This window comes from Gorilla gorilla, chromosome 4, assembly GCF_029281585.2.
Source record: "Gorilla gorilla gorilla isolate KB3781 chromosome 4, NHGRI_mGorGor1-v2.1_pri, whole genome shotgun sequence".
NCBI lineage: Eukaryota > Metazoa > Chordata > Mammalia > Primates > Hominidae > Gorilla > Gorilla gorilla.
Window position 1 is genome coordinate 32,109,140 of NC_073228.2, and position 13,886 is coordinate 32,123,025.

Sequence of the window (13,886 nt, forward strand, 5' to 3'; positions counted from 1 at the left end):
AATTATCAAATGTAGCTGACCAAGTGTAGCTGAACAGATTGTTGATTGTTAGCACAAGGTCTTCCTAGAGTTTTTTATGAAGCTAGCTTTCACATAGATTGTTACATGTATTTTTTTAAGTAAACAATTCATATCTACTGACATAACTTGAAAATCAAAGATGTGTAACATCTAACATAAAAATCAATACTAAAACTTGTTATATACTTAAATAGCTTCAATTTCTCAGCAGAACAGCTTTTAACCCATTCCTTACATACATACTTTATTTATATGACAACTTGAACACATCTGACACATTAATGAAAATAAATTTAAACCATTTATACACCTGATACGTATACTAATTCCTTCCTATCTTTAAGATAATAAAAAAAATAAATCACTTCTATTTTATGTTCATTCAAATTTGCATTTAATTTCTATTTACATTCATTCAATCCGAAATCAAATAATACAGTCAACTAAATACAAGATGAAAAGCAGAACAGGTGTTACCCTCATAGCACTCCTAATAAGGCAGCTGAAGAATTTTATTTACTGATAGATGCAAAGCCAACTTGGGATAGGAGAAACAATAGTTTAAAGAGCAAACACAAACATAGATGAACCCATCTTTCAGATGTTATTCTGGATAATCCACTGAGATAATACTTGTGCTATAATGTTAAGAATCACACAAGAAAAAGTACTGTATTAATCAGCAACAGACGACAGGTTATGTGTGACAAATACTTTTGTGATAGTTTGTCCAGCTTGCTAGTGTCTACTCCTATGAAAAAAGGTAGATGTTTGGACATTGATGTTTTTGAGAAATTAACCATTTTCAAAGCCTTAAAATCTGTTCTTCATAAATTCAACATTTCTCATGGGAATAATCTTAGATCTAGCCCTTGTAAGCTAGGAACCATATGATTAACTGAATATTCAAAATAGGTCCTATATTAAATATATAATCCAAGGCTCAGTATATTAATACTATCTAAGATGCATCTTGTTTATAATCATTCATTACCTATAGTAAAGAATGTTGAATTTATGGAGTATCATACATGCATCCTCCACCCCTGCCCACAAATTATCTTCTATCTTAAAAAATAGTATGGAAAAATCCTTCTTGAAGGATTCAAATTAGTTAAGACCATAAAGGGGGAAAAAAGAACATAATTTTCCTAAAAATCTGGTTCAAAGTTCAATAATTAATACTTTACATTGTTAATCACAGCTGGTTTATAAATCCCAGTTTAGTTATTCTGTAATGCTACAAACCTTATAAAATCAAATTAGTAAACTTCAATTCAGTGATTATATTTTAATTAAAAAACAGCATGTATAAAATAAAAAAATATCCTGTAATAGCTGATTTTAAAGAAAATAATCAAGTGATGAAAAAAAAGCACTTAATCTCTTTTATACACTTACCTGGTATAACATAAAGAACCCTCTTAGAAACTCAAGACTAGTAATATCGACATCATATTTTAAACTATGCTTGGATTTTTACAAATAAATATAGATAAGCCATATTGCATAGGTGTGTGCTTTCTGTCTGTGACACTAATGTGACACTTGACATGTTTTCACAGTCATAGTAGGGATATCCATTTATGAAACAAGTTCTCAATAAACTTTCCACAGCATGGGAAATAAATTTCACTTAAATGTGAAGTCAGAAAAACTATGTATTTGTGTGGATGGCAGCTGTGCAATTAATGCTTTTTATGCAGAAAAGTTGCAGTGTTTGCCACTATTGCTGGCACTACTAATTATGAAAATGGTTTAACTGGGGTGGTTATAGCCAGCCAATCACAGTGCTCATGTTACTAGCAAATAGGACCTAGGAGGAATATTTTGGTGTATAAGTTTCACTGGAATTTGGTCAGGCAGTCAACACTACAGTTAGTAAACATATTTGAAAACAAGTATCAAGAGTATCACAAGCCATTTACAGTCTGAAATAATGCCTGTACATATCACCATAGCTTTTCGGGTTCTGTTTTTTCAGACATCACAAATTGTCAAAGAACAAGGATCTGCACTTTTTAAGTATAATTTCTGCCCTTAATTATTATTGTAGCTTCTAATTTACCAGCAACAGTCAAAGTTCTCAGTAGGCTGCTGCAATAAGGGAGGAGGGGGAAGAGGGAGTGATTTTTTTTTTAAAGGCTTTCTGTCCAAAGATGAACTTTTATCGATTCTTTCAATTATTGCCACAATTGAAAAGGTGTATGTCCAATCATTTTTCATGGTTCTGTTTTTGCTTACTGTCATAGGATTTCATCCCATCTCATTTGAGTTGCAATTTCAAAAAGCAAAGCCTTGCTCTTTTCTGACTGAATTCAACATGCATAAATAATTTTATGGCTTGGATCCTATGGCTCAAAAAGGTTTGAAAACATAGCAAGCAGCATCTATTTAAAAAAATCCTAGGGTTGCAAAATATTACAAATTGACTTTGCACACTCAGACTGAAGACATTATAAAAGACAAACAAAAAGAGGTGATACAACTCAACTGCAACTGCATGATCATCTATTATACTAGTATGCACTGAAATATATTTTTATAAAGCTCTGCAGATATTAAACCCTTTCACCAGCTAAAGTCATGGAAATGCTCTCTTTAAGGCAGGAAATATTTAAGAAAGGTAAAGTTACCTTTATTTTTATTCTTTTAACCTGTAAATCATTTATGTAGATTTTGTTACAATTTCAAAAACATAGTGTCCTGTTAACATGTTTCCTAAATTAAGCCACTAAGTTTTCTTTACTGTGGAAGACATTCATCAAAAGGCCATCAAATATTTTTACAATCAAAAAATGTAGCCCAAGTATAGGAGAAAAAAAAATAGACCTTTTTTTCTTTTTAAAACTGTTGAGGAAAAAAATATAAGGAAGGTAGACAGCAGAAACAGTAGAAAGAAGTAAAACTGAAAATCTTACCAATTTGCTGTAAAGAGATTAGACAGAGAGTGGGCCACAGCAACACCCTCTTCCCCTGGATATCCCTATCTCCCTCACCTTGCCGACCGCAGTATGTATTTTTTATCCTGACTCTCTTCTGTTGTTCTTCAGCCATGGGCTGAACACATTTGGTGTCTTGAACCAAATACTGGTATAAGAACAGGTGGCGATTTTTTTTTCCAGTGCAATGCAGGCCCGGGACAATGATGAAATGTAGGACATACAACTTATGCCCATTCCAAGGCTTCCAGTTAAGCTTAGCACATAGCAGTACTGCAAGTAGAAATGATTAAATAGATTCATTTTTTTTTTCTCATATTACAGACAGGTATTGCAGCTGGGTTACTGAAAATAAACCCCAGGTCCACCCCAATCCCTCAAACGAGCCACAGCTGTGGTTAACAATGATTCATTTGCATTTTATTATTTCACCAAGAGAAGAAACAGAAGTTGTCTGGCTTTCTTCACACCAACCAATAATTTCGCATTTTAAAGTTTGGGATGTTTTTCATAATGAGCTGAATCAAAAATCTATTTGAAAAATATATATTTATATAAAAAAAAGATTCAGGTTGTTTGCACGTAAAACATCAATTGCTAAGTTTCTTTTGTCTTTGATTCCATGTTGCTGGAAAAAGTTTGACCAAGCTTGCATGCTAATTTGTCCTTAGTTGCAAGTATTATAGGCATTTTTGTACTTTGCCTAATGAAAGGATAACCCTTCTTCAACACAATCAGAACTCAACAGTGATTCAGAAGCAACATCCTACCCTTAATACTGTCAGTTTCGAGTCATCAACATGAAAATCCTTGATAAGGTTGAGAAGATGTCGCGAGGAATCAATTAATTGATGTGCCTAAGAGTTCAGCAATACTATTTTGCTTTAAGTTTTTTTTTGCACCATTGATTGATTTTTTAAAATCCACGTTTATTTTTCCTGTGTCCGAAGTGTTCCATGTAATGACACTGACTCTCTGAAACTGTCATTTTGAGTCTTGTTTCACCTTGCAGGATGCTCACACATCTCCCTCTCCACCTTTTTTGCCTTAAATTCATTAAAAGCATTGCTCTGTCATAGATTCATACGCAGGTGCTCTGGCCGTTTGGAGATCATGGGAAAAGCTTGTTTTTTGTATGGCCCAGAGTTCGGCTGTCGTATTGGAAGTGGTGCCGATGCTTCCCCACTCATTGTCACATCCATCTGCTCTATGCCACTTGTTTCCATTGGGTATTCCACAGGTGTCTGAGGATTTGCTGTGCTGGCCGAAGCACCTCTTCCCCAGAAATCCCCAGGAGAAAATTTGACTGGGCTTTAAGACAAGGAAGAGCTATCATTCATTTGCTTAAGGGTCATCTCAACAAGACATATTTCCTTTACATTTAAAGGGAGTGGGGTAACATGACATTTATTTTCATTTAATTTTATTTTCACGTGGATTAGCACAAAGGCAAAAATTGAACCATCTCTCCTCCGCCTAGATTAACTGCTAGAATTTCCTAACTGGTCTCTTCACCTCTACACCTGACCCCCAAAACCCTCAATGAGATATATATACATTTAAATGCGTATTATATATATCATTTTACTCTCCCCTGCTCAAAACAGCTTTCTATTGCATTTAAAATAAAATACTTTTCCAAACCTCTGCCCTTCTCCTCACTCACCACACACTCCAGGAACATTGATTTCCCTTTCATTTCCAGGAAAAGGGCAACTTTTCTCCTCCCTCAGGGTTTTTGCATTTGCTGTTCTTCTGCCTGCAACATTCTTATACCTCCTATTTTTGTAGGGCTGGCTCTTTCCGTTCACTGCTAGATGTTACTACACCAGGGAGGCCTTTCTCTGATCACTGTGAGTAGAAGCCCCCTTGTTTTTCCTCTGCTCTCTACCAGTACATTCTTTTTTTCCCCTTTTAAATTATAGCACTTTGCACTACTTGTAATTATATTTTTGTATATCCTTTGTCTATTGTGACTTTCCCACTAAATTGTAAGCTTCATCAGGACAGGGACAATTCCTGTATTATAGTACTATATAGATACACACACATAACATGCAGCATGTAGTGCTGGTGCTCTTGGTGCACAATAAATGCTGAGTGAATGGATAAAGAGGACATTTGCCAGTATGGCTGCTTACTTTCGGGAGGGAAGGTAAACCATATAACATCATAGATTAGTCAGACTAGTCTTTGCAATGTAAGATATAGATGCTGTGCTTATGTCAACCAAAGACAGTATGACAGTCTTTCATTTATATAACTTGGCATAAATTTCTTAAGCAAACACTCTTGTAGGTTGTTTAAAAACAAAAAAAAAGTGAAAATAAGAGTGTGAAATACCTGACAGGTGTTCGTGGGCTGCCAATAAATCTTCGAGGTGATCGGATTTTTGGTTCAAAGGAAAACTTTTCTTTCACACTTTCAAGTACAGATGGAGCCACATATGTAAAACCCTGAAAGACAGTAACAGTGGACTACAGAATGGCATTTTCTCATGTATCTCAAGAAAATGGGGTTGTTCAGTCTGACATACCTACACAATGATGCACACCTAAAACCACCAATGTGTACACTCTCCCACGTCCTCAACCTCATTTTTAGACCTGTTAACTTCTTTCCAGCCATTTCGTGAGGCACACACTTCAAGAAAGCAGAATTCCATTGAGCCTGATATGCTAGCAAACAAAATTCTACCCTACTGACAGGAATAGAAAAAAAAACAGGAAAATTCAGGCTCCATATGAAGATGTTAAATACGCCCAGGCACGGGGGCTCACGCCTGTCATCCCAGCACTTTGGGATGCCAAGGCAGGCAGACCACCTGAGGTCAGGAGTTCAAGACCAGCCTGGCCAATGTGGTGAAACACCGTCTCTACTAAAAATACAAAAATACACCACCATGCATGGTGGTGCACGCCTGTAATCCCAGCTACTCGGGAGGCTGAGGCAGGAGGATCACTTGAACCTGGTAGGTGGAGGTTGCAGTGAGCAGAGATTGCACCACTGCATTCTAGCCTGGGCAACAGAGTAAGACTCCATCTCAAAAATTAAAAAAAAAAAAAAAAAAAAAAAGACGTTAAATACTAGGAGAAATGTAAAGAAACTTCTAGTGTTTCTAGCCACAGGCATATAAGCAATTAAGTTTATCACCCTAAAACAGTTTCTTATAATCAGACCAAAGTAAAAACAATTTTCTGACTTGGCATCAAAGTCAGATCTTGTGATCTTTCTGGTTTTACGCCAATGATTGGACAGAATTCGTTTTTTGTTTTGTTTTAAGAGATGGGGTATCCCTATATTGCCCAGGCTGGAGTGCAGTGGTGATATCATAGCTCACTGCAGCCTCAAACTCCTGGACCCAAGCTATTCTCCCACCTCAGCCCCTCAAGTAGCTGGGACTATATAGGCACGTGTGATCTCTGCCCAGCTAGAATTTGTTTTCTTGATGAATAAGTATCAACATTTCAAAAACCTTCAGTTGTAATAGGCAAAAATGCAGTTTTGTTCATTTTAGTTCTCTCTTGGATCTTACTATTAGGCTACCAGCTGTCATTTCTCTAGCTGTCAATGTTCATTCTTTTAACCATCTTCACCTATCTTCTATTTATCAAAATCTATGAGTAAGCATTATGTGTTACAATAAATAAGACTCAGCAAAGCTCTGAGTGAAGTCCCAAAGAGTGAGGTGCAATTCTGAAGTGCATATGATTTGTGACAGTTATATGTGAACTTCAGAGAATAATTTTACAAACGTTCTGGTGGACTAAAGCTGTAACTACCAAGAGGTACAGGCTGTGCCTTAATCATGTTTGAATTTCCTCTAATTCTGTGATGGGGTCTTACAACAGGAATTAAAATATTTGTTGAAATGAGGTTGCTAGAACCACATTATCCAGATAAGTGGGATGTCACTATATGTGTGTATGTATGTATGTATGTGTGTATATATATATAATTTTTTTTTTTTTTTTTGAGATGGAGTCTAGCTCTGTCGCCCAGGCTGGAGTGCAGTGAGGGGCGTGATCTCAGCTCATTACAACCTCCTCCTCCCGGGTTCAAGCAATTCTCCTGCCTCAGCCTCCCGAGTAGCTGGGACTACAGCCATCACGCCTGGCTAATTTTTGTATTTTTAGTAGAGATGGGTTTTCACCATATTAGCCAGGCTGGTCTGGAACTCCTGACCTTGTGATCCGCCCACCTCAGACTCCCAAAGTGCTGGGATTACAGGCGTGAGCCACTGCACCAGGCCTATTTTTTTTTATTAATGTTTAAAGAGATCCACTTTAGGTACAGAATTCTGGCTAAAACCTAACAAATGAGTTGCTCTATTCATTAGCCAATTTAAGTAATTGTGAAAAGCTCAACAATACTTTAACTGGCAATGAAAGCTTCAATATCTCACTTTTACCACCACAACTTTGGATTTCTTGGCAGCTAAATAAAATGCTTCTATTTTGTGGGGGGAAAACTGTCACATAAGTTGAAATTCTGCAATGTCCAATTGAGGAAAAGGTCTCTATGTTAAATCAAAGGTATAAATTCCACATCTGTAGTACAAGAGAAAAAAAAATGCCAAAATTAAAGTGATTCATGCCCACTTCCCTAACTGAACCTAAGATTTTACTAACAGAGATGCCGTAACTTTGATCATGCACACATCAAACTTGAATTTAAAAACATGCATGCACTCACTCATCTTTTATCTCTTATGTAATACTGTAAGATTATATTTTGCCTATGTGCTCTATATTAATTTATAGGATTATTACTATTCAGTGTTGTTTCCTCAAAACCATACTGTACTATACACAACTTTTGCATCCCATACTAACTTAATTTTTTTAATTAATTTTTTTTTTGATATGGAGTCTCTCTCACTCTATCACTCAGGCTGGAGTGCAGTGGCACAATCTTGGCTCCTGCAACCTCTGCCTCCCGGGTTCAAATGATTCTCCTGCCTCAGCCTCCCAAGTAGTTGGTACCACAGGTGCATGCCACCACACCCGGCTAATTTTTGTACTTTTAGTAGAGATGGGGTTTCACCATGTTAGCCAGGCTGGTCTTGAACTCCTGACCTCAAGGTTATAGCCATAAGCCACCATGCCCCAACTCCATGCTAACTTTAGAGGTTATTTCCCATCCCATAAGATACAACACTACTTGTATTACATAGTGAGCAATGTGGGGAACAAAAGCTTAAGAATTAAGTTAGTGACAAATCCAGTGAACTCAAAAACAGGGAAAAAACACTCCCAAACAATTATTTTCCCCATATTCTATTCTCCCTAGAGTAGTCCAAAAACAAATGACAAAAGAAAAAAAAGGATACAAAATGAGATAGATGTTCATGTGACATATTAAGTACAGTAATAAAATCAACAAGCATATGTGCTATTTGAGCAAAATAGTATGCATTCATGGTCTTCTGATATAAATCCATCATTTCTGTTGGCCAACATCAAAAACCTTTACTTTTCTGAGGAGACAAGCTATAAATCTATACAGACATTTCTACAATGAGAATTCATTATTACATATGAACCAATATGTTTTGATGTCAAATATTCACAATTAATGTTAAAAAAATCCCCTACTTGGCCGGGCGCAGTGGCTCATGCCTGTATTCCCAGCATTTTGGGAGGCCAAGGTGGGTGGATCACGAGGTCAAGAAATCGAGACCATCGACTGGGCGTGGTGGCTTACGCCTGTAATCCCAGCACTTTGGGAGGCCAAGGCAGGCGGATCACAAGGTCAGGAGATCAAAACTATCCCGGCTAACACGATGAAACCCCGTCTCTACTACAAATACAAAAAATTAGCCTGGCGTGGTGGCGGGCGCCTGTAGTCCCAGCTACTCAGGAGGCTGAGGCAGGAGGATGGCGTGAACCCAGGAGGTGGAGCTTGCAGTGAGCCGAGATTGCGCCACTGCACTCCAACCTGGGCGACAGAGCGAGACTCCTTCTCAAAAAAAAAAAAAAAAAAAAAAAAGAAATCGAGACCATCCTGGCCAACATGGTGAAACCCTGTATCTACTAAAAATACAAAAATTAACTGGGCGTGGTGGCGCACGCCTATAGTCCCAGCTACTCGGGAGGCTGAGGCAGGAGAATCACTCGGACCCAGGAGGCAGAAGTTGCAGTGAGCTGAGATCGCGCCACTGCACTCCAACCTGGTGACAGAGCAAGACTCCGTCTCAAAAAAAAAAAAAAAAAAAAATCCCCTACTTATGTTAAGAGTACCAAAAATAGGGCCAGGAACGATGGCTCATGCCTATAATTTTGGCACTTTGGGAAGCCAAGGCAGGAAGATAGCTTGAGTCCAGGAGTAAAATAATGAGACTCTGTCTCTACAAAAAAATAAAAAATTAGCTGCATGTGGCACACACCTGTGGTCCAGGTACTCACGAGGCTGAAATGGGTGGATCACTTGAGCCTGGGAGGTCAAGGCTGCAGTGAACTGTGATCACACCACTACACTACACCCAGCCTAGGCTACAAGGTGAGACCCTGTCTCAAAAAAAAAAAAAAAAAAAAAAAAAGTACCAAAAATCTATAGCTGTTTCAGGAATAAAATACATGTAGTCAGTGAGGTTTTTCTCCCCGACTGCTATGACTAATTTTTGGTTGAGATGCTAAGCCAAACATCATCTTAAGTCTGTGGCCTAAAAAAAAAAGGGCGTCATACTTTCCAAAGATTTGTACATTCCCACTCTGATTGCTAAAATAAAATGTTGGATTACGAAAATAAATTTTGTAGGCATCAATAAGTTACAAGGGCATGGCTTATTTAAAAAAAAAAAAAAAAAAGTGGGCCAGGTTACCTACATGAACTGCAAAGCAAGCAAACTGAATTTTCTTTGAAGAGCCCATCCTCACACTAAAATTTCCCATGACTACATGGAAATTCTTTCACTTACCAGAAAGACCTGATTGGCACTTTCACTGAGAGTTGAGTCATCTGGGCTGTCGACAGGTGTCTGACGTGTAAACTTGGAGTCAAACTGACTTACATCCTCTTCAGATTGCTTTATACAAACAAAATAATTTAGAAAATAATAAATAGTCCATGTTACATCAATCAAATGCACTGTAAGCTCTGGGAGCTCTTTTCACGGGGGTTAACTATAATAAAGTATTAGAATAGTCTTAGCAGGCACAGAATGAAGAAAAAAATGTAGCTGGAAAGTACTGAGTCAAATTACATCTTCAAATCTTAAACATGCACTAAAATAGATTTTAGTATACAGTTATTCCTATTAAAAATGTGAATATATCGACTGGGCGTGGTGGCTCACGCCTGTAATCCCAGCACTTTGGGAGGCTGAGGCAGGCGGATCATGAGGTCAGGAGTTCGAGACCAGCCTGGCCAAAATAGTGAAACCCCATCTCTACTAAAAATACAAAAAATTAGCCAGGCATGGTGGCGTGTGCCTGTAATCCTAGCTACTCAGGAGGATGAGGCACGAGAATTGCTTGAACCCGGGAGGCACAGGTTGCAGCAAGCAGAGATCGTGCCACTGCACACCAGCCCAGATGACAGTGCAAGAGTCTGTCTCAATTAAAAAAAAAAAAAAGTGAATATATTGAGCTCAAAACAAGCTGGAAAAAATGTGAATATCAATTTCCCCTCTCACAAAGCTTCAGTGTGCCTAGTCCACTGGCTAAATCCCTGTTTAGAGATAATTAGTTCAGTTGGCTACTGCAGGTTTGTAATAAACCTGAAAAACTACTGAAGCAGAGTTAAAACATGAATAACACTGGTAAGATGCTCCAGTTAAAGTTTCTTCCCACAGCTTATTTCATTCCTTTAGAAATCTAAAGGAACAAAAATAATTTTCTATTCTGCATGGTTTATAAGTTATATTTCCTTGTGAAAGTATAGTTACCACTTCAGTTCTAACCATGAGATTTATTTATTTAATTCCTTCTCTCTTTCCCAAAATATCTGGTTAGACTCTTGGGCCAAATGTAGGAAGTAAATAATAATTTAGAATATCTGACTTAATACTAAAAGATGACCACATTGACCTTACAATTCTCTTAGAGCCCAGACTGTGAACCTGCACTCCCTGGAGGAATGGCTGATTCCAAGTGTGGTGAAAATGTGCAAGATAAGCATAGAACACCAGTTTCCTTATTTTGCTCTCTCGTACAACACCAGACCATGTGGTCATGTCAAAAGGACTCAGAAACCAACATGAAGATGCACCCAGCATTCACTGCACCAGCATTCAACGAAGGGAAAAACTGAGCATCAATAAAAATAACTGCTAGGTGTGGTGGCTCATGCCTATCATCCCAACACTTTGGGAGGCAGAGGCAGGTGGATTGCTTTTGAGCTCAGGAGTTGAAGACCAGCCTGGTGAACACGGCAAAACCCCGTCTCTACCAGAAACACAAAAATTAGCTGGGCATGGTGGTGTACCTGTGGTCCCAGCTACTCAAGAGGGTAAGGTGGAGGATTGCTGGAGGCCGGGAAGTCAAGGCTGCAGTGGACAGAGATTATACCACTGCACTACAGCTTGGGTGACAGAGTAAGACCCTGCCTCAAAACAATAAATGAGTAAATAAAAATAAAATAAAAATAACTGCAATGAAATGAAACACAAATATGTTAAAACGTGTAAGTTCATAATATACTAAAAAAGAAAAAACACACACACACAAAGTTCATTGGTCAATTCTGGAAGATGCTAGGGAACTAATTCATTATTTTGAAAACTAGGAAAGAATCAAACATACATCCTGCCTTTCCTGTATGAACTATACCTTGGGTAACTAACTGATCAAAGAGTTTCTCTTTATGAAAGAATTCCAGCTAACAAAGAAAGAAGAAATAACAGTTAGAATAAGACCATTTCACAAACACCTGATGAAATTATAAAAGTAGGCTAGAGTTTCTCAACCTCAGTGCTACTGACATTTTAGGCCTATTAATGCTTAGCTGTAGGGGGCTGTGCTGTGCTGACTCTTACTCCTGAAGGTACCTATAGCATTCCCTCCCCCAACCTGTGACAATCAGTGTATCTCCAGACATTGCCAAATTACCCTGGTAGTGAAATGCTGACATAGGCAATGATCAGTGACCACTAACATCACTTAAACACACACACACACACACACACACACACACACACGAACTACACATTATGCCTCCTGATCAAAGCATGCAATACTGAGAGTTTAATCTGAATTAGATCAACCACCTAAATTTAACTACCAGTTTTTGGAAATTCAGAGAACAGATGAACATGGTCAACGAAACTATGGGGATAATATCAGCAAAATCAAAATTTGAGAATTCTACAGGACAAATGACCCAGTTTCTTCAATAAATCACAAGGGGAATCTATAAATGAAAAGAGACCTAAGAGACATAGTAACCAAACTATATACAGACCTTGATTAAATCCTTACAAACAGGAGGAAAAAAAATGGAAAAACAACAACAACAAAAAAAATTAGGTGGGGCAACACAGGGAGACCTCATCTCTAGAAAAAATTTAAAAATTAGCTGGATGTGGTGATGCATCCCTGTGGCCCCAGCTATACGGGAGGAGCCCTTGAGCCTGGGAGGTTGAGGCTGCCATGAGCCACTATCATGCCACTGCACTCCAGCCTGGGCAACAGAGAAAGACCCTATCTCAAAAAAAAAAAAAAAAAAAAAAAAGAAAAGAAAAGAAAAGAAAAAGGAAAAAAAAACAAAAAACAAAAAACTAAGGAAACTGTCAACTTCTGAGGTGTGATGATGGGATGGCAGTTATGTTTAAACAAGATGACCTAATCATTTTTTAAGCTGGGCAGTAGGTATATGACAGTTATCTTCCTTACAATTGTTTGTTGTTTTTTAAAGTGGGGACATTATGCTCCATGACCAAAAAATAATCACCATCATCATCCTCCTCCTTCTCCAACTACATCCTAAGGAATGGAAAAAGAAACTGTATTTTCTCAGATTCTGAGGTGGGAGAAGGACAATAACTAACACACTAACTGATTTACTCACAAACATATTGTTATGGGTTGAATCGTGTGCCTTACCCACCCCCAAAAAATTTCGTATGTTGAAATTCTAACCTCTAGTTCCTCAGAATGTGACCTTATTTGGAAAGGGTTATTGCAGATGTAATTAGTGAAGATGAGGTCCTACTGGAGTAGAGAGGAACCCTAATCCAATATGCCTGGTATCCTTATAAAAAGGGGAAATTTGGCCACAGATATGCACACAGGTAGAACACCATGTGAACATGAAGGCAGAGATCCGGGTGATGCACCTACAAGCCAAAGAATGACAAAGATTACCAGCAAACCACCAGAAGCCAGGGGAGAGGCATGGAACATACAGTTTCTCACAGTAGTCAAAGAAACCAACTCTAACAATGTGATCTAGAACTTCTAGTCTCCAGATCTATGAGATAATAAATTTCTGTTGTCTAAGCCACCCGGTTTGTGGTACTTTGTTGCAGCAAGCCTAGCAAACGAATGCACACATATTCTATACTTTGAAGAAAAAATTCCCAGAGAATCATATTTAAAATGGTTAAATTAAGCAAAATAAAACAAACCAAAAAAAGGAAGTCCCAACTACCTGAAATATTTGTCTTAGGTAACTGACTTAAAAATAGCTAATACTGTCAATTGCCACTGGCTTTAGTTCTTTACAAGATAGTACAAAAATAAAAGATGCTTGGCTGGGTGCAGAAGCTCACACCTGTAATCCCAGCACTTGGAGAGGCTGAGGTGGGTGGATCACTTGAGCCCAGGAGTTCAAGACCAGTCTGGGTGACATGGCAAAACCCTGTTTCTATAAAAAATACAAAAAAATTAGCTAGGCATGGTGACACGTGTCTGTAGTTGCAGCTATTTGGGAAGCTGAAGTGGGAGAATCACCTGAGCCTGGGGAGGTCAAGGCTGCACTGAA

General features: G+C 38.1%; 1 protein-coding gene across 3 annotated transcripts in view; it reads right to left on the minus strand.

Moving 5' to 3' along the window:
• Nucleotides 1–386: 386 nt before the first annotated feature.
• The window catches only part of RPS6KB1 (ribosomal protein S6 kinase B1), a 58,268-nt gene continuing 44,768 nt past the window's right edge, over nt 387–13,886 (minus strand). For 2 of the 3 annotated variants that reach the window (XM_031010979.3, XM_055386711.2), the window contains exons 13-15: nt 9,883–9,990; nt 5,307–5,419; nt 387–4,274 (exon numbers count right to left, since the gene is read on the minus strand). In XM_031010979.3, coding sequence (XP_030866839.1) covers nt 4,037–4,274; nt 5,307–5,419; nt 9,883–9,990 — 459 coding nt within the window. In that variant the 3' untranslated portion in view covers nt 387–4,036. Of the gene's footprint in view, nt 4,275–5,306; nt 5,420–9,882; nt 9,991–12,663; nt 13,240–13,886 lie in introns of those variants that run through there. The other variant, XM_055386713.2, reaches the window with a different exon arrangement.